This window comes from Grampus griseus, assembly GCF_964374135.1.
Source record: "Grampus griseus genome assembly, chromosome: 6".
In the NCBI taxonomy this organism is placed as follows: domain Eukaryota; kingdom Metazoa; phylum Chordata; class Mammalia; order Artiodactyla; family Delphinidae; genus Grampus; species Grampus griseus.
In genome coordinates this window covers 71,811-92,037 of record NC_139000.1, presented here as the reverse complement: position 1 = coordinate 92,037, position 20,227 = coordinate 71,811, and the positions used below count along the sequence as shown (strand labels likewise).

The 20,227-nt window shown below is 54.0% G+C and overlaps 1 protein-coding gene across 1 annotated transcript in view; it reads left to right on the top strand.

The window, feature by feature from the left end:
• CACNA1B (calcium voltage-gated channel subunit alpha1 B) overlaps positions 1–20,227 on the top strand; it is a gene marked incomplete at both ends in the record, with an annotated part of 159,300 nt that overhangs the window by 72,297 nt on the left and 66,776 nt on the right. Inside the window, 4 exons of the mRNA XM_082656260.1 lie at positions 2,792–2,904; positions 7,850–7,962; positions 10,084–10,215; positions 10,380–10,452. Coding sequence (XP_082512386.1) covers positions 2,792–2,904; positions 7,850–7,962; positions 10,084–10,215; positions 10,380–10,452 — 431 coding nt within the window. The remainder of the gene's footprint in view (positions 1–2,791; positions 2,905–7,849; positions 7,963–10,083; positions 10,216–10,379; positions 10,453–20,227) is intronic.

Below are 20,227 nucleotides of genomic sequence, written 5' to 3'. Positions count from 1 at the left end.
GAGTCCTCAGGCTGCAGTCTCCCCGCCCTTGGGGGCTGGGTAGGGCCCGGGGAGACAGGGCTTCCTCCTACCTCGGCGAATGGTGCGCCTGCTCCCTGGGGCCTCCTAACCAGGCCTTTTCTTCCCTCGGAAGAAGCCGGTGGCGCCCAGTCAGTCTTGTGGTTTCTCCTTGTTTCCTGGGCATTCACCAGCTGAGCGGGCTGGGGGTGAGCCGCATGGCCTGGTCGCTTGTCTGACATGCAGGAGCGCGAGGCTGGAAGTGTCCAGGTGCTGGGCCAGGCCGTAGGTATCCCTGGCGGGGAATCTGCCCCCTCACTGCCTTGCCTTCTCTGTGGTTTTCTGGAGACCCCTGAGCTCATCAGCATATTCCCCAGGGAAAGTGGCTGGAGGGAGGGGTGGGTCTGTGCTGCCTCTGGACACCTCTGCTCAGTGCCCTTGACAGCTGGGCTGGAGCTGAGACAGGCTGACCCAGCAAGGGAGGGCAGGCCTTGCAGGAGGCAGACGCAGAGGTGGGGACTCCCCTTCTGGACCAGCTTCATCAGAGCTCGCCATGGGACTCTGGCCTGAGGCTGGCCGCCCCGCAGAGCGCGGGCACTGTGCACCTCACTGTCTGCCCACCAAGCACACCGCTCCCAGTGCACCAAGGACCCCGAGACTGAGGCTTGGATGGTGAAGGAGGGATGGGAGTGGGTGCTGTCATCCCGTGAACCCCCAGGCCTCGCGGAATGGACCTGACCACCCTCCCCTCTGTCCCCCCACAGCACGCTGTCCTCTTGTTATAATGCAGACACTGTTTAACTTACCTGCTCCGCTCCCCTAGCCTGTAATCTTCTGGGGAGAGGGGTCAGCTGTCTCCCGGGCCAGCTCAGCGTAGCGCCAGGGCCTGCTAGTTGAATGAATGCTTTAGGGATGAATGCGTGAGCACCCTTTCTCGGCCTCTGAGGGGAGGCTGAGCTCGTGAAGCTGAGGGTCTCCTCCTTGGGAGAGAGAAGGAGCAGGCAGGGTGCCGGGGGCTCCGCTCCAGGTGTCCCCTGTCTCTGAAAGCCTCCCCTTCGGCGGTTCCTGTGCTCGTTCATGCACAGGGCTCCCGCTTTGGTCTCTCGGGAGCAAGGTGGACACCCAGGCAGTGTCAGCTCCAAGGTCTGCCGTGTGTGTGGCTGGGGTGCCCGTCTCCGTGGTCGCTCCTCCCAGGACCTGAGCTCCTCTCGTGGGGCCCTGGGGGGCAGGGGCCCCGGGGCTTGTGTTCCCACTGCACTCGGGCACGGCTCTCCTGCGGTTCCTCCAGGAGGGCTGCTTTGCCGTCTCGTTACTCGTCCCGTGCTCGGCTCGGGTGCCCTGGTGGTGGTTTTGACTGGTTTCAGAGGCCAGGCAGGAGCTGGTTGTCCACGTACTCCGGTCCCCTGCCCGAGGCCTTCCAGGGCCGTATGGACCATCACGTGTGTGTCTGTGAGGCATGGTGCCCAGTGGGCAGTGGAACTGATGTCTCTGCTTGTTCAGGGCCTCGGCTGCCGCAGACCTGCCCAGTGAGGCCGCTGCCTCTGTGCAGCACTGGGTGGAGAGCTGTGGGGGAGTGTAGATTTCGGGGTGTGCAGGGAGGGCAGCAAGTGTGTGGCCCCCTCTTCTACCATCTGTTTTAGCATGAGCTGCTTGAGGTCCAGTCTCCCAACTAGCCTGGATGCCAGAGGCCCTGGGGAGGCTGGGTGGGCAACTGCCTGGTGACTGGACCCCTCGGTCCCTGGCCCTGCATGGTGGGCTCTGCCCTTGGTGCTGAGCTGCTTCCCTGGCTCCCGTGCCCTGGGGTCAGAGGCTCACTGTCTGAAATGATAGGTGGATTCCAGCTTTGGGATGAGGGTCAAAGCCAGTGGCCTTGTTCTGACGTCTGGCATTCCTGGTTTGGCAGCCCGTGAGTGGCCGAGCTCGGCTGCGTCTCCTGCGGTCTGTGGCCTCGTACCGCTTTTGGACTGTTTCCTCTTGCTCTGACCCTGCCTTATGCTCAGGCTGGGTTAGGGGTAGTGTCTGTGTGCGCTGGATTCGCAGCAGGTCCAGTGCAGCCTCCCTTCAGTCCTGCCAGCCGGGTCAGCACTGCCGTGGCGGGATCCCTGGGCTGAGGCAGGCCCTGCTCACCACTGCTGCCTGCCCGGCCCAGCCTGCGGGAAGCGCAAGGCACCCCACCCACAGGGGTCTCTGTATGACTCCCCAAGGCCCCCAGCAAGCATGGGTGCCTCCTGGGAGACTCGTACTGCGGGGGCCTGGGGGTGTCAGGTGGTAGGGACACTCGCCTTTAGGGGGGCGAGCCTGCAAACATGGTTAAAACCCAACACGGTGCTGCTGTGCGTCCAGGGGGGTCAGGAGGGCCTCGCAGAGGGACGGGGGTTCTGGCCGGGTGGCTGAGGGATTCCAGCTGCCGTCAGTGCACGGAGCGCGGGATGAGACTGACGGCAGAAGTCTCACTCACGGGGGTTGGGCGCCCTCTGCCTGACGCCTGGGTCCTCCCCTGGGAGATTTGGGCCCTTGACCCAGAACTCACTCTTGAGCCCAGTCCTGGGAGGCTGCCTCTGTGTCCCAAGGCACTGGGCACTCAGCTTTCGAGCTGGAAGGAGCACCTCTCTGCGACACTCCCTGTCTGTTCGCGGGCTGTTCTGTCCTGGGCTGAGGTTGGAGCTCAGGGGCCACCGGCCAGGCCTGGAAGCCCCACCCTGGGTCGGCCCAGAGGTCTGGTGTCCTCCTGTCTGGGCTGGAGCCAGGTGGGAGGAGACGCGAGCTAATCCCCCTCTTCTCCGGCTTCTCCTAGACTTTGCAGAGTTTGTTTTCCTGGGTCTCTTCCTCACAGAGATGTCCCTGAAGATGTACGGCCTGGGGCCCAGGAGCTACTTCCGGTCCTCCTTCAACTGCTTCGATTTTGGGGTGAGTGAGCCACCTCGTCAGGGACGCCTGCTGGGGGTCCAGACGGGTCCGCGGTGTCCTGGCCGGAGAGCGCACACACCCCTCCCACGATGCCGTACCCAGTGTGAGCCGGGGCCTGTGGAGCAGAGCCCGGGGGCTGGGGGACTGTGATCCCCTGTGGGTCAGAAAGGCTGCTGGCAGGCAGGGGAGGCCTGTCCTGGTCAGGCCCTGACTGGTGCGGGTGCTGGCCATGGGCAGCCTCCTTCCCTCCCTGGCCCTGTCTGTAGAGTCTCAAGATCAGCTTAAGGCTCTGTGGCCTCCTCCGCACCTGGTGTGCGATCTTCTGAATGTCTGCTGTCCCGTGGAGGCTCAAGGGGGCTGTGGTCCTGACCCCCTTCATTCCTGTGGGTCTGGTCCTGGGCACATGCAGCAGCGCTTCCTGGGGAGGCCGGAGGGGAGCAGTGGGCCTGGGTCCCTTCACCAGCCTCTGCAGGTGAGGGAGGCCTGGAAGGCAGGTGTTTCTGAGGCTCACTGTGGATGAGCACAGGGCCGGGCAGCGAAGAGTCCCCTTCCCTGGGCTCCTCCCTGTGTTGAGCCCAGAGCCTGGGGATGGGGTGCTGTTGACATCTGTCCAGAGGCTGAGTTCTGACCTGGTGGAGGCTCTGAGTGAGAAGCGGCCGTGCCACAGCCCGAGGAGGCCTTGCACCTCTGCAGACTTCTCAGAAGCCAGGGAGGAGGCTGGACCTAGGTCGAAGGAAAGCTTCGACTTGGGATGCAGTTTAACGTTACCCTTTCCTCTCTGCGCTGCAGTGCAGCTGACAGACAGTGTCTACGACTTTGTCAGATTTTCACGACGACTCACTTCATGCATGAATAACTGGCGACGTTGTGTGATGGGCCCAGGACTGCCCAGCTAGTGTGCAGGGGAGTCAGTGCTGGAGCCCGGGGTGGGCGTCGTACACCCGCCATGCTGCCTGAGCTCTGGGCGGGGGAAGGCGGTGGCTGCCCAGGTGCTCTCTGGGACACGTGGGCACCTGCGATTTTCATAGATGGTTGTGGGGAAGCCAACTCTTCTACTCCTTTGCCTTCTTGGTTACAAAGAAAGCTGTGGTGCGCATAGGCAGAGGGGACCCAAAGAGGGGAGGAGACTTCAGAGTGACGGTGTGTGGGAACCAGCTAGGCCCCAGGGCAGGGGAATAATTTGCACACAAGCCAACAAAGTTTTCCAAAACGTAGCAGCTTAAAACAAGCATCTATTATCTCAGTTTCTAAGGGTCAGGAATCCAGGCGTGGCTTTACAGGGTGCCTGTGGCCCGGGATCTCTCACACGTTTACAGCCCAGCTGAGGCCGGGGACGCAGTCATCCCAAGGCTTGATCAGGACTGGAGGGTTGCGTTCAGGCTCCTCACAGGCTGTTGATCGGACTCGCTCGTGGTTGGTGACTGGCCCCGCTTCCCGGTCCCGTGGCCTCTCCACAGGCTGCTTGCGTGTCCTCACCGTGTGGCAGCTCGTGATGCGAGTACCTGACAGAGGCTACAGAAACCAGTCTCAGGAGAGACAGCCGTCAGCCTTGCTGTTGTACTAACATTGGTCAGGAAGGAGTCGCCGGGCCCGCCCGCTTTTCATGGGGAGAATGCTACCCAGGGATGCGAGCACCAGGAGGCAGGGGTCCTTGGGGGCCGTCCCGGAGGCTGACTACCACAGTCTGCTGATCCAGATACGGTGTAGGATACGGTGTAGGATACGGTGTAGGATACGGTGTAAGTGTAAGATACACTCCCCTCCACTCCCCGTTCCCCAGACGCATCCCATCACAGCATCAGCTCAGCGCCCCGAATCTCGTCATCCAAATCGGACCCAGGTCTGGTTGAGGCTCCTACAGTTTCTTTCAATCTTAGAGCCGTGAACTGAGAGAGACGAGCTATCCACGCCCACACCCAGCATACAGCAGCGGGACGGGCAGGGGTAGCTGCTTTAGACCTTCCCGTTCGAAACAGGGCCAGTGGGATGCACAGGAGGGCCGGCTGGCCTGCAGCCAGCACGTGTTGGGAAAGCCCTGACTCGTTCTGGGGCCTGGGAGCCCTTGGGCTCTTGGTTTTACCCGAGTCCCCTTCCCTTTCCGTGGAAGGTAGCGAACGTTCGAGTCCCCTCCCCTTTCCGTGGAAGGTAGTGAACGTTCGAGTCCCCTCCCCTTTCCGTGGAAGGTAGGGAACGTTTCCAGCTGAGGTCTTCTTGGCCTGCTTCCTGCTTAGTAGAATTGTGGGATCCAAAGGCCTCATTTTGGTTTTTGCATTTCAACCCAAGCTGGTGACATTTTTGTGCATGTAAGCCTTTTAAGAGCATTGGGGGTGTGTTGTGAGCCTTCCCAGAGTTCAGTCCATTGGACGGAAGCCGTGCCCACAGCTCTCTTAGAGACGAGCCCTTCTCGGACTGAGCTGCTGCTGAGATGACCAAGGTCAACACCCTCCCACGTCCTGGAGGACTTACTGCTTCGAGAGGCCCATTTGCGAGGCTCACCCTACATCCCTGGAAGGGCCGGAAAGCAGCTGAATATGCTCGGAGGCCCCGCCTTTGATCTTTTGGGATCTTCCATACCAGCCCCCACTGTGCCCTTGGCTTCATTTTTAGACCGTGCCATTTCTTTTTTTTTTTGACCATGCCATTTCTTAACGTTGGCCTTATTTGGTCTCTGGAGAGGCTGAGCATCTCCCAAACTAGCGAGTTGTGGCTTCTCTTCACTTAGCAGCGCTTCCTCCGTTCCCGCCCTCCTCCCGCCTTGGGCCGCGAGCAGCAGGAGACGCCAGGCAGCAGCGCCGCGTGCACTCTGCTTGGACGGCGCCTCCACCAGCGCCCCAGCGCAGGAGGCACGTCTCCGCTGCCCCTGCGGCTGCAGCGTGGCTCTCTGCCCGCTCCCCTCCTTAGTTTCCTGTGCCCCCTCACTCTCCTGCAGGCCTCACGGGCGGCACCTTCAGCGTCCAGAGTCCTCGGAAGAGTGTGTTCAGGGCGCCTCAGGCCGTCGCCGCTGTGCTGCTTGGGGCCGCCCCCCGACTCCAGAGCCGCCCCGCGCCTGGGCACCTTAGTTCAGCAGCACGGCACTCCTGCTTCCGAAGTCGGCATTGGTCTTTCCTTCTGGATAACAAGTTACTCCAGGGCTTAGTGGCTTAAGGCAGCACATGTTGTCCTCTCATTCTGGTGGGGGAGCAGTCAGGCTGTGACTCTCGGGTCCCTCCTGAGGTTCAGTCCTCGCAGCCCCCGCTGGGCTGGAGAGCTCGCTTCCAAGCTTGTGCTCGTGACTGTTGACAGACCTCAGAGAGTCATCCTCCGGCCTCACTCTGGCGGCTGCTGGCAGGCTCGGGCCTGGTCACGTGGGCCTCTGCACAGGCTGCCCCAGTGTCCTCACAACACAGCAGCCGTGGCCCAAGAGAGGGCCGAGAGCACGAAGGCCAAAGCCTCAGGCTTCTTGTAACTGTTCTCAGAGGTGCCAGCCCGTCACGTTTGTTGTGTTCTGTTTGCTGGAAGTGGGTCACTAGGTCCAGCCCACCCTCCAGGGGACGGGGGTGTACAAGGGGGGAACCCGAAGCAGTGGGGATCATGGGGGCCGTCCTGAGAGGCCACCTACATTGTGAACCAATGCGAGCAAATTCTGAGGCTTACTGGGAAATAGGAGACATGTTGGAAGAGTGACAGTGAGAAGAAAGCAGATTCCGAACACAGCAGGCCTCGGCCCCGGGCACGATCTGGGTGCTGCGTGACGCTGAGACGAACCGGTGGTGACTTTCGGGGGACCAAGGACAGACGCGGCAAGCTCGCTCCATTCGCTGCCCTGCTAGGGCCGTAGCGGGTGCGGCAGCTGTGAGCAGGTCTGATCTCCCCTGAATGGTGTGCTTGCGTCCAGGGGGGAAACGTGCAGCGGAAGGCTGTGCATTTGGGGCGATGCGGAGCTGGCGCAGCCAGCAGACCAGACACGCAGGGTCGTGGACCAGCGCTAACCCGCAGGGACCGCTGCCCTGGCATAGTCGCTGTTGGTCAGGCTTGGTGAGGTGTTGATGTCGAGCTGATCCTGTTTGCAGCTGGTATGAAGTGGGTGGAAGCGACTGAAACCTTGGGTGATGTGTGAGCCCAGCGAAGCGAAAGGGAATTTAAGAGATCGACGTTCGGCAGTGGAGTTCTCCCCACCAGCTGCAGAAGCCAGCTTAGAGGGAGTGAGAATTAGCCACACGCACGAAGGGCACACGAGCGCTCACGCTGACCGCAAGCCCGGGTGTGCCCTGTGAGGTGCAGTGGCCAGGGAGGGAATTCTGTTTGGCTGCCGTTGGGTGAGGGGTCCGCTGTGCTTCAGCCCTGCTGCTCTGTCCTTTCTGAGTCCCTCACATGAGACACTGATGCTGAGGAGTGGCTGGAAGGAGGGGCAGGCCTCTTGCCCGCAAGTCCCGGTCCACCAACGTGGACGGCGCCCAGGATGACTGTTGGTGAAACAAGGGGCAGGCTTGCGCCCATCTATCCTTGGTGGTACTTGCTGGCTCCCGCTGTTCGGAAGAAGACAAGATGCAGTTATGAACTGGAGCATCTCAGAGGTGGCAGGACCAGAAAGGGGATGTTACAAGGAAGCAGAGTCTGCTCGTCTGTGTGAGAGCAGCGTGACAGTCAAAGCTGTCGCAGGCGGTTTGCCGGCCCCAGAGGGTCACCGGGCTGTGATGGAGCACAGGGGAGGCATCAGACGAGGAGGCTTTAGGATCTGCCGGGAAAGCTGCAGCCCCACTCGCCCCTGTTCTGTGTCCTCCTGGTGTGTCTGGGTGGGGGAAGGGCGGACACCGTCTGCAGCTCCCGGAGGCGGCGGGGGCTCAGTGTGAGGCCTGTGCCTCCTGTCGCCTTCTGTGGCTTGAGCTGCAGACAGGGTGGGTGGGGCAGATGCTTACGGAGAGAAGCAGCCGCACGCGCGCCCCAGGCTGACTCATCTCCGTTGCAGGTCATCGTGGGGAGCATCTTCGAAGTGGTCTGGGCGGCCATCAAGCCAGGAACCTCCTTTGGGATCAGTGTGCTGCGGGCACTCCGGCTGCTGAGAATCTTCAAAGTCACGAAGTATGTCATCCGTGCGCTTTGGGGGGCGGGGGCGCAGGCAGTGTGGGAGCCAAGCCAACACGGGTGCCGCTCCTGGGGACGGGCGGCGTGGGTCTTGCCCTCAGCGGCCTGGAATCTCTTTCTGTGGGTTTTAACTGGTTAAAAACAGAAGACAGTCACAAAGCAGCCCACGCAAGCGAGGGCCACAGCCCACAGGACTTCGTGTCGGCCCTGGGAGCCTGTCTACCTGCAGCGCCATGTCCAGCCTCAGCACTGCCCCAGCACTTCTGGTTCTTTCGTTAGCTCGTTCCCCACGGTTTCACCCTGTCTCCTCTCTTGAAATCAGCAAGCCCACCTTTCAACCTCAAAGGATGACTCTGCTCCATAGTTGATAGAGAAAACAGAGGTTATCAGATGGATGTTTTCCCATCGTCCCGCCCCTAAGTCTGCTCACCTACCCTGCAGCCCTGCTCCCGTCCTGGCCCGACGGGACTCTGACCTTCTGACCTGAACTCCCAGACCTGCCTTTTCCACTCGGGGCCGACGCTGCCTGGCCTGTCCTCGGTGGCAGGACAGGGCCCTGACCGTGTATTCAGTTTCATCCCACTTGGCTCTTCACAGCCTGGAAGGAGGTCTCTCCTTTTTGCCCACAAGGAGGCTGAGGCCCAGGCCAGAATGCGACGCAGGCCAAACCTCCCCCATCTCTGCCAGATCAGCAGTGCTGGGAAGGGGGGCCGCCCTTGTCCACAGCTGTCTCAGCAGCAGCAGAGCTGCCCTCACCCCAACGGCCATGGCCGTAGGACTCCACAGTGGTACCCGAGCCACCCCGAGGCTCTGAGGCTCCCACCCCGCGAGCGGCTGGAGCGCGTGGCCCGCACGTGCCTGGCACCGGCCTCCGCGCAGTGTCCCTGGTGGCCTGGGTCACGACGACTGTGGGACGGTCCAGACCGAGCCTGCGCAGGTGGCTTGGGCTCCAGGCCCCCGCTGCAGTGACCGACACAGCCTCCCGGTCTTTCTATTCTGTTTTAAATCCAAACCTGAGGCCATTCGAGGTCAGGACAGTTTAACCGTGGAGGAGCTTTGACAGGAGTTCGGCCGGCTTGGCCCACAAAGGCTGCTGGGTGCCCTGCGCCGCCTGCCCTCCGTGCTCTGCTGCTTCTGCGGGAGAAGGGGCTTCAGGAGGTGACGGCCGGTGCTGCCCTCTCCTTGGTCGTGGGCCTGGCATCTTAGCAGCTCCATTTCCTCCTGAAAAGCGGGTGGCCCCTGTCCTGACGTGGGCTGACCTACACCCCGCCCATCCCACGACAAGGCTGTTTGGAGTCTTCCAGCCCATCTCCCGTTAACTCTCACCTACCTAGTCAGAGAGCCTGAGGAGGATGGTGGGCCTCTGTGAAGCAGCCTTGGGGACAAGGGCCCAGGGATGCCCCAGGCAGATGCCCTAGTCCAGGGCAGAGGACAGCAAGTGCAAAGGCACAGAGGCATGTGGTACGTCTGCCTGGGCTCTCCTGGGGGTCGCAGCTGGAGGGGACTCATCACCCAGCGAGCCAGCAGCAGCTAGACCGTGGGCAGACCTCAGGGGGCCTGTGAGCCAGGGGGGGCCAGCTGAATGAGAGGGACAGAGTCTCGGACCCCCAGGAGCGTTGGAGGGGTGGGGTGGAGGGGAGTCGAGGCTGGAGGGCTGCTCCGCACTGTGTGGCCCTGGACCTCTGGGAAGGGCCGCTGGGGTCAGCGTCTGCACCCCGTGCCCGGCCTGCTCAGTGGAGGCTCTTTGCGCGGGGACCCGCGTGCTGAGGGTGGCGATGCTGACGGATGCTCCAGTGCAGCCCCTTCTCCTGTGTGGCCGTGGCCCTCGCTTCCCGCGAGTTGGCCTGAGGGGGTTGAGGGGCGAAGGCAGCGTGGTCGTGGGGGTGGGGAGACTGGGGAGCAGGTGTAGGAGGCGACCGTGAGCCTAGCGCTGGACCCTTGGCGTCTGCTGTCCCGGTGGGCAGGGGGCGGGCGCGGCCCAGACGGGTGGTCTGGACCCCTGAGAAAGTACTCTCCACACACCGAGCGTGGGCCCTCAGGCCAGCAGGCGCCGGAAGCCACAGGCACGTGCGTCCGTGTCCGGGCGTCCAGGCGCTCGGACCAGGCCTCTCCCCGCAGGTACTGGAGCTCCCTGCGGAACCTGGTGGTGTCGCTGCTCAACTCCATGAAGTCGATCATCAGCCTGCTCTTCCTGCTCTTCCTCTTCATCGTGGTCTTCGCCCTGCTGGGCATGCAGCTCTTCGGGGGACAGTAAGTGAGGCCGGGCCCCGGACGCAGCGCTCAGAGGGGATGGTGCCGCCCCGGGCGCGTCCTCCGCTCCCCTCCCTGAGGGTCCTGAGGGGGGCCGCCGGCACCAGACGCGGCCCGTCCAGCCCGATGGAGCTGCCTCTGTCCAAGACCCTTGTTCCTCGCAGGTTCAACTTTCAGGACGAGACTCCGACGACCAACTTCGACACCTTCCCCGCCGCCATCCTCACGGTCTTCCAGGTAAGGCTCCCGCTCCTGGCTCACTTCTGGCGTGTGGGGCCCCCCTGCCGGGTGTGCAGGGCACACAGCCTGCCTTCCCCGTCAGCCCCTCCCGCCTCTGACGTGCGCCCCCCGCGCTGGGACCAGGTCGGAAGGAGCTGCCCGAGGAACAGGTGGACACCTTGGGAGGCCCTGGCTTCAGGTCGCCACTTACCTCTCTGCCCCCGAGACCTGGAACCGATCACAGCCGTCGTCCATTGAGAGTCGAGTGGAAAGCACTCCCCAGGCTTCTCCCTCCAATGGCTTGGCCCCAGCGGCCCCTGTTTCCCTTTGTGTCTGGAAACATGCCGCCCGCAGCCCCTGGGGACGCTGAGCCTTGGTTCCCTCTTGAGGACTCTCCCGGTTCAGCGCTGTCCCCCTCACAGAGCTGTGGCCCCTGGGTGCCCCACAACTGGCCTCACCAATGAGCACCCTCCGCCACACCTGAGGCCAAGCAGGACAGGCGGGGGCGGCGGGGGTGCCCACAATGGCACTTAGGGAAGCCCACAGGCTGCAGGTGCTCTGGCCAGGGCCCTGCCTGGCTCCTGGCCTCTGGGGCCGCTGGCGCTGCCCCCCAGCCAGCGCTGGAGCCACAATGAGTGTATGGAGAGGGGACCTTTGGGGCTCCTCTCTCAAAGGAAGGCGTCTTTCCAGCCGACCGTTTGAACCACACTAGACGCTTGCTGACAGAGTGACTCAGTCTCGTGATGTCACCCGCAAGCCCCCCTCCCGACCTGGGTGGAGCAGAGCAGCTCTTTTCCCAGAGGTTCGTCTGCTCCCGGCCTGGCAGGACTCCAGACCCCGGGCTGTCATCGTTCTGTTTCCTGTCCGACCCCACTTTCGGGTCCTGTGGCTTCGCCGTCCTCTGAGCTTTAAGGATTGGGTTGCCCGTCAGCGTACTACCCTTCGCACCTTCTCCATCAGAAGCATCGCCAATGGCTTGACTGACTCAGAGCTGGGGAAGCGTCCAGCCCTTTAAGGAGGCCGAGAGAGTGGTCGAGGCTGGAGGAGGCTGAGAGGACGGCCAGGACAGACTGTTGGCCCAGCCGGGCCTGTGACGCCCACAGGATGATGCTGGGTCGAGGGCCTGAGACCCAGGCCGGAGCCCCTGCTTCTGAATGGGGTTGGAGAGGGCACAGGGAGGCATGTGACCAGGGGGAGAACAGCTTGAACTCTGCTCCTGGTGAAGCTGCCTGACCACGCCCACAGGTGGAGGGTGAGCCGCTCCTAAGAAACTGAAGCAGCACACTAATGCAGGCGCCGTTAACCCTCAGAGGGTGAAGGAAGAACTCAGCACAAAATTACGGAAGAAAGCCACCTCGGACCTGAGGATCTCCGGTTAATGCGAAAGATAACTAAGTAACATTCCTGGAAGTAAAAGACACAGCTGCTTAAATAAAAAGTGGAGGCTGAACCGCACACTGACGTGATCCTCTCAGGAACACGGAGGACCTGAGCCAGCTGCGGCTCAGAGGTGGAGAGAGAGGGCGCCAGCGATGTTCCAGAAAGAGCTGAGACCTGGACACAGCCTGATACAGAGAAAATCTTGAAATCTGTTCTAGAAAGACAGAGCTCCTGCAAAAGAATGCCAGTCTGATGGCAGGCCTCTCGTGGCAATGATGCCAGAAGGTCTGGGAAAAGCAACTTTAAAATATTGGAGGACGGTCCCTGTTGGCCTGGAATTCCCACTCAGAGAGCCGCAATTCGAGGTGGAAGAAAGACACACCCAGACACAGATTCTGAGAGTCACAGCCAACTGCTGAAAGCGCTGCAGACACGGATATGGATACGTCTAGGAAAGAGGATAAATGGGGAGAAAAGGTGCATTCACCCAAGGAGAAGCAGAAAAGCTGGGCTATTTCAGAAACTGAATAATTTCTGAATACTAATTGAATAATTGAAAAATCTACCTGCCCTGGAGACACGCTGACAGGTTTACAAGTGAATTCTGCTGCATATTTCAGAAAGGTTACTCCAATTTTATACAGACGGCTCCAGGGAAGTCAAAGAGGAAACACCCACCCTTTTTATGAGACTGGAATAACCTTGATATGAAAACACTAGACAAGGGCAATATAAGAGAACGAACATATAGATTACTGTCACACACAGAGAGACAAAACGTCCTGAGGGAAGTACTGGATGTACTTAAAGATCATCTTTATGATCAACTTGAATTTATCCTAGAAACGCAAGATGATTTAACGTTAGAAGGTCTATTAATGTAATTCATCTTAACAGATTAAAGAAGGAAAAAAAACACATATGATCAGAGAAAACATTTGAACTCTAGCAAAAGCACAGCCAAGCACCAGAGAGAGAGGCAGATGAAACAAGACTGACAAATTGTGTTGATGGTTGAAGCTGGGTGATGAGTACGTAGGGATATATTACACTGTCCACTTTGTATGTTTGAAACTGTCCATCGTGAATTTTTTTTTCTAAAAGAAAATCCCGTGATAAAACCCAACACTCCTTGCAAATAAAAACCCTTAGCAGATTATGCTAGTATCAGTGGTCTTAGTGCAGTAGAATAAGAAAAAAATGAAATAACATTTCTCAGCATTGCCAAGGAAGAAAGAAAAATGTCATTATTTACAGATGAAATACTTACATACACAGAACACTCATGTTGTCACTGCAGATGGACAGTTTGGTTATCCATAGACAAAAACGTGGAGTTGGATTTCTACCCTGTAGCAGATTTGAGTATCAGTTCAGATGAATTAAGACGTAGATGTGAAGAGCGACTCTGAAACTTTAGAGCATACAGGAGAGTAATGTTACTGACTGAAAGCAGGGAGAGCCTTCTTAAGGGAGATGTAGAAAAGCACAGGTCATAAAGGAAAGCTTTGACAGGTTTGGCTATTGAAATACAAATTTCTGTGCATCAAAAGACACCATAAAAAGGTCAAACGAAGAAGTCATAGGCTGGGAGTAGATGTTTCCACAGCATTAGCTAATAAGCAACAGCCAGAATAAATAACCAATAACCAGAATAAATCGAAGCCTTCCACAAATCAAAAAGGCAAGACAAATAATGCAGCAGGAAAGGGCAAAGTGTACAAGCAAGGAACTCGGGACAGGAAATCGGGCTGATGCGTAGACCTGTAAAAACCGTCATCTGTTTACGCATAGTCAGGAAATGCACAGTAAAGCCACCTGTCAGTTTAGCTGAAATTAAGAAATCTAACAGTCTCAAGGTTTAGAGAAGAGGTGGAGAAATGAGGGTTCCTTTGTGCTGCTGGGGGGTTGGCAGAACCACTGTGGAAAGTAATGTCACAGTATCTAGCCCACCGGAACTCACACACAGCAGTTGCTGTTGTGGGTATGTGCTCTGGAAGGTCCCTGGCCTAATGCACAGAGAGAGACCTGCGAGACCATCACAGCAGCATCGTGTATGATGGCAAAACGCTGGAAACCTCTTGATTGTTCATCATCAGGAGAGTGGATAAGGAGGGTGTGTTCCGTCTGCGCAGCAAGACCGTGAATGACCTAGAATTAACTATATTAACATGGATCACAAGCAATGTTAAGCTAAAAAAAAAAGAAAAGCAAGATTTGAAATAATACAAGGCATATGATACTATTTAACTAATTTTTTAAATTGAAGTATAGTTGATTTACAATGTTGTGTTAATTTCTGCTGTACAACAAAGTGATTCAGTTATACATATATACATTCTTTTTCCATTATTTTCCATTATGGTTTAGCATATGATACTAAATATTTAATAAGGATGGAAACATCTTGTTTCAAAACACATTGCATAACAAGTTTATGGTATATATGGAAGTACAGGTGTAAAAGCTTGCATGGGAATGTTTAACACCAAATTCAGGGTGAGGTGGGCTGGGGGAGAGGAGGAACGAGACTGGAGATTTCTATTGAGGGAACTTCAGCTACATTTTAAAGTTTTATTTCTTAAGCTGGGTAATGGGTACACAGAGCTTTAAATATTATTCATTGTACCTTTCTGAATGTTTGAAATAGTACATAATTTAAAATTAAATGGGTACAAAAAGATAAACTAAGTAGACCTTAACCAAAAGAAAGCTGGTGTAATGTTAACATCAGCCAAAATAGAAGTGAAAAAGAAGGTGAGAAAAAAGCTGTTGTAAAAATCAGGAAGTACATTACGCAACAATAAGAGGAAGATGCAGCCTCACGGCACGGCTCAAAAAGCATACCAAGCAAAACCCGACAGAATTACAGGGAGAAATCAGCAGTCCACCCTCTTTTAAGAGACTTATACTTCTATCAGACTGAAGGATGAAGCTGATCAGGGATTAGACAGGATGTAAAAGAACTCACGAGCACAGCAGTCACAAATCGGCTGGTGCGCACAGAACTTGCCGATTGATAGTGAATAAAATAGCCATTATTGGGGGCACAAGGAGCATTCACAGAAACCGATCACTTGTTAAGTCGCTCCGGAAATTTCTACAAGCATTAAAGAATCACAGTCCTACAGCGCACATTCTTTTTTTTAAAAAATTTATTTATGTTGTTTATTTTTCTTTGGCTGCGTTGGGTCTTTGTTGCTTTGCGCGGGCTTTCTCTAGTTGCAGCGAGCAGGGCTACTCTTCGTTAAGGTGCGCAGGCTTCTCATTGCGGAGCACAGGCTCTAGGCACGTGGGCTTCAGTAGTTGTGGCTCGCAGGCTCTAGAGCACAGGCTCAGTAATTGTGGCACACGGGCTTAGTTGCTCTGCAGCATGTGGGATCTTCCGGGACCAGGGATCGAACCCGTGTCCCCTGCACTGGCAGGCAGATTCCGAACCACTGAACCACCAGGGAAGTCCAGCACATTCTTGATATTACTTAAATAAATAGAAAGCACTAGTAAACAGTCACTTAAGATCTTCCCCATATTTGAAAGCTGAGGGTTTGGGTTGAAGAAGACAGCACAGTGGGCAGTACAGAATATTTAGGACTGAACAATAATTAGCAAAGCTCATAGGATGAGTCTGAAGCAATACTTAGAGGAAAACTTAGAGTCTTAAAAGCAATTATCAAGATAAGAGAATGACTAAAAATAAATAAGTTAAGTGCTCATCTTAAAAATCTAGAAAAAAGAATAATAGAGTAAACCAAAGAGAAATTGAAAGCAGGAAAAAATGATGCTAAGAGCAGACATTAATGAAACATAAAACTAAAATACCAAGATAACAAAATCCTAGAAAGCTCGTTCTCAATAAGGCTAATAAAGTAGATAACTTTATAGCAAGACTGATCAAGAAAAAAAGCACAAATAAAAAGTATAGCCCAATGCAACAAACTAGTGAATATAATGAAAAAGAAGCAGACTCACAGATAAAGAGAATAAAAGAGTGGTTACCAGTGGGGAAAGGGGAGAGGGGAGGGGCAATATAGGGGTAAGAGGTACAAACTATTACGTATAAAATAAGCTACAAGGATATATTGTACGATATAGGGAATATAGACATTTTATAATAACTATAAATGGCATATAACCTTTAAAAATTGTGAATCACTGTATTGTACACCTGTAACTTACATAATATTGTACATCAACTATGCTTCAATAAAAAAATATTTTTTTTGAAAGTATAGCCTAAAAGGGAGGTATAACTACAGAAAAGGGAGATATTTTTAAAATCCCAAAAGAATATTATGGCAACTTTATGCCAATAGGTTTGAAAACTTAGATGAAATGTGCACTTCTATAGGAAAACATCAGTTACTTAAATCAGCTCAAGAAGAAAAAAGAACTGGATAATTTTATAACCATTAGAGAAATGGAATCCCTAGTCAAAGCTCTCTTCCTGCCTTCCTGCCTCCTGCGCAGGGCTCGGGGAGTTATAAGGTGAGTTTTGCCACGCCTTTAAGGAACAGATGATAATGGACTCAGACACTTCCAGAGAAGGGAAGAAACCATTTCATGGGGCTCGGACAACCTTGACCCCACAGCCCGGCAAAGACAGTGTAAGGAAAGCAAAATGCAGACAGAGCGTGAGCTCTGTCAACCAAAAAAACTGCAGGAGGCTGCAAATAAGAAGTGTTTTGGGGTCTTAAGAACTGCAATTCAAGAGACACAGATTTGGCTAAAATAAAAAGAGTGTCCTGGGGAAGAGAAAGAGTCGGGGGCTTGTAAGACAAAAGCCACGAGGCTGCGCTCTGACACAAGAAGGGAACTGTGTGTCCTTCAAGGACGGCTGTCACCAGGCATTGTAGGGTAGGTGTCTGATAAGTGTCTTGAGCTTCTGACAGATGTTCTGGAGGCCTGCATTAGGACATGAAGTGGTCAAAGGCCAGATTCCATCCAGGCCTCCTGGCTCCACTTCAGAGAGCTCTCTCCTTGCACAGATCTGTGAGGCGGGGGCTTTGTTTTGTCGACTGAGGATGTCAAGTGCCTGAAGACTGCCTGACGCACAGCAGGCAGGCACTCCAAGTGTTCGCTCAGCGAAGGTAGATGCAAATAGTCTGAAATAGAATACTCAAAAATCAAATCCAGTTGTGTATAAAATAGAACCTCATGGCTAAACTGTGCTTATCTCAGTAATACAATAATTTGTCAATGTAATTTCCTGATCTCTACAGTTTAAAAGAGAAAAATAAGCATATCAATAGATTTAGAAAGATAGAATATTGATATGATGATGAAAAACATGTTATACAAAGAACTTAAAATACTGAGGACTCAAAAAAAAAAAAAAAACCGAAAACAAACCCACAGCTAGTTGGGTGATAGCTAATATGGATGGGTTTCTTTTTTTTTTTTTTTTTTTTTTTTTTTGCGGTACGCGGGCCTCTCACTGTTGTGGCCTCTCCCGTTGCGGAGCACAGGCTCAGCGGCCATGGCTCCTGGGCCCAGCCGCTCCGTGGCACGTGGGATCTTCCCGGACCGGGGCACGAACCCGTGTCCCCTGCATCGGCAGGCAGACTCTCAACCACTGTGCCACCAGGGAAGCCCAGGTTTCTTTTCTGAAGAGATGGAAATAAAATTCTAAATTCAGAATTCTAAATTGTGAATTTAGAATTCAGTTCTAAAATTGACTGTGGTAATGGTTGCACATATTTGTGAATATACTAAAAACCATTGAATTATACACTTTAAGTGACTGAATTATATGGTATGTTAATTACATCTCAGTAAAGCTATTATTTTACAAAGACCGTTGCAAACATCACAGATAAAAGATTGTTGGTGGTTAATTTTATGTCAACTTGACTGGACCATGGGGTGTCTAGATTAAGCATTATTTCTGGGTGTGTCTATGAAGGTGTTTCTGGATGAGACGAGCATTTGAATTGGTGGACTGAGAAAGCAGATGTGGAAGCCTCACCCAGTCCACCGAAGGCCTGAGTAGAATAAAAGGGCTGAGTTAAGGGAGAGTCCACTCTCGCTGCCCGACCATCTTTGAGCTGCGACATCCGTCTTCTCTTGTCTTTGGACTCAGAGTTGGGCTGAAACTTACACCATTGTCTCTCCTTGTCAGCTGTGGGTCTTGGGACTTATTCTCCATGACCACAAGATATACCCAGACATCTCCCCTTGGTTCTGTTTCGCTGGAGAACCCAGACTAATACAGATTGAAAAAGCATAACTAAGGATATCTAGTATTCAGGCAGTTGAAGTCAATGTAATAAGAAAAAGAAAGAGGCAGAAGAACTGGAAAGGAATAGACAAAACAGTTATTATTTACAAATGGTGTGATTATTTACATAGAAAACTCGAGAATCAATTAGAAATAATAAGAGAATTCATTGTTGCTGAACACAAGGTCAACACAGGAAAAATAAAGCTTTTCTATATAACAGTATCATTCAATTAGAATATTCAATTAAAATGAAAGACTTCATTTACAGTAGTAACAAAAGCTATGTTATCCAGAAATAAATCCACAAAAAGTATGCAAGACTTTTACAGGTGAAATTATAAAGTGTTATTAAAAGACCGAAAGAACTGAATACCTATGTTTATAAATGGGACGCCTTACTGTGGTAAAGGGATCCGTTCTCCCTAATTTAATTTGGGATCCAAATCCCAACAGAACTGCTCTTGGAATTCAGCATATTGATTCTGTGGCAGAGTAAATGGCCAAGGATAGCCAGGACAGTCCAAGAAGGAGTGATGTGCCCCTCCATATATCAAGACTTATTATAAAGCTACAGTAATGGAGATTGTGAGGTATAAAGACAAAGTATCAAAGAACAGACTAGAAAGCCCAGAAACATGCCCAAGCCTATGTAGGAAGTTGCTCATATGAAAAAGACGGCATTTTAAGTCAATGGGAGCGGGATGGGATGGTCAAAAAACGAGCCTTCTGTGTGGAAGAAAGGAGGTCTTCATCCTCAGGTGTGCACAGAGCAGTAACCACAAGCCCTAGTTGGGTTAGAGACCTAAAAGCCAAACTTTAAAATGATTTGAAGACATAGAGGAAAATTATTTATGACCTTGGGACGGAGAGAGATTTCTTAAGGGGCAAAAAGCAGAAACCATGAAGGAAAAGACGGACACATTTGACTTCATTCAACCTCTTTACAACACAAACAATTAGTTAGAGGCAGAAAGGAGACCAGCAGAAGGTTTCTCCAGTAGACATTGCAGATAGAGAGCTAGCATATACAAGAATACTTAAGGAAGTCAGTAAGAAAAGGTGAGTTACCAGAAATCCAAGCCAAAGTGTTGAAAAGGCCACAGAAAGGAGATCTGAGCAGCCACTGGATACAAGAGAAGACGTCCCGCCTGCCTGGCTCTTCCGTTCACCGCTCCGGCCGGGAGCTATCAAAGGGTGTGACTGCGCTCAGTTTGGGACGAGGGTGTGAGGAAGACAGAGCCTGCGTTGCTGGTGGGACTGTAATTTGGGATAAACACTTTGGAAATGTCTAGTGAAGTCAAAGGCGTGCAGAACCTACGATCCAGCAGAACCAGTTCTAGACAAACTTCATGTTCACAGTGGGACACACCGGCAAAAACCTCGGAAGTGCCTGTTGGGGAAGATGGGTGAGTACATGGAAGGGATCTATGCAGCACCTTCCACGAACAGTGGGTTTATACGTGTCCACCCGGGGAAACTTCAAAGATAAAAGAGTGAATGAACGGAATGATGATGTAGTCTGACACCTGCCCGTGCATGTTTAAAACACACGTGGTGTATTTCATTTATAGGCGTGTGTGTGTGTTGTGTGGTGTAGGACCACAAAGACTGGAGGCCCCCCAGGTTCACGGTTGGGGTTGCCTGTCGAGGGTGATCGTGGGCAGTGGGACCTGATGCGAATATGACAGAATGTTAGCAATTTCCATTCTGAGTGGCAGACACATGAGTGTCTGTTACCTTATCCCCTTGTACTTTCCCCAAATACAAGTGAAAAAGAGGCACGTGTTTCCCGATGGGGCAGGGACGGCATTTAGCCGCCCTCGTGGCCTGGACCCCCTGGGCCAGGGGAGGCAGGAACCTGGAGGGTCAGAGGCCCTGTAGCTGTTGTCTGGCCGTGAGCAGCTTGTGCCCCTCTGCGAGCCTCAGTTTCCTCACTGGTGCGGCAGTGACCAGGCAGCTCTGGGACGTGGGAAGCTCTGCCATGGTCTCCTTGCCTTTGCTCGCCTTTCTCTCCTGCTGGGAGCTCCCTTTCCATTCTTGGCAGAAACCCAGAGCATATTCATCTTGACCCAGCCCAGCAGCCATGTCCTTCTGGAAGTTTCTCTGGAGGCTCCTGGGCCACCTTAACCATCATCCAAGGACCTGTGTGTGCGCACTCGTGTGCCCATGGGCTTGTGGGTGTGGGCGTGGGCG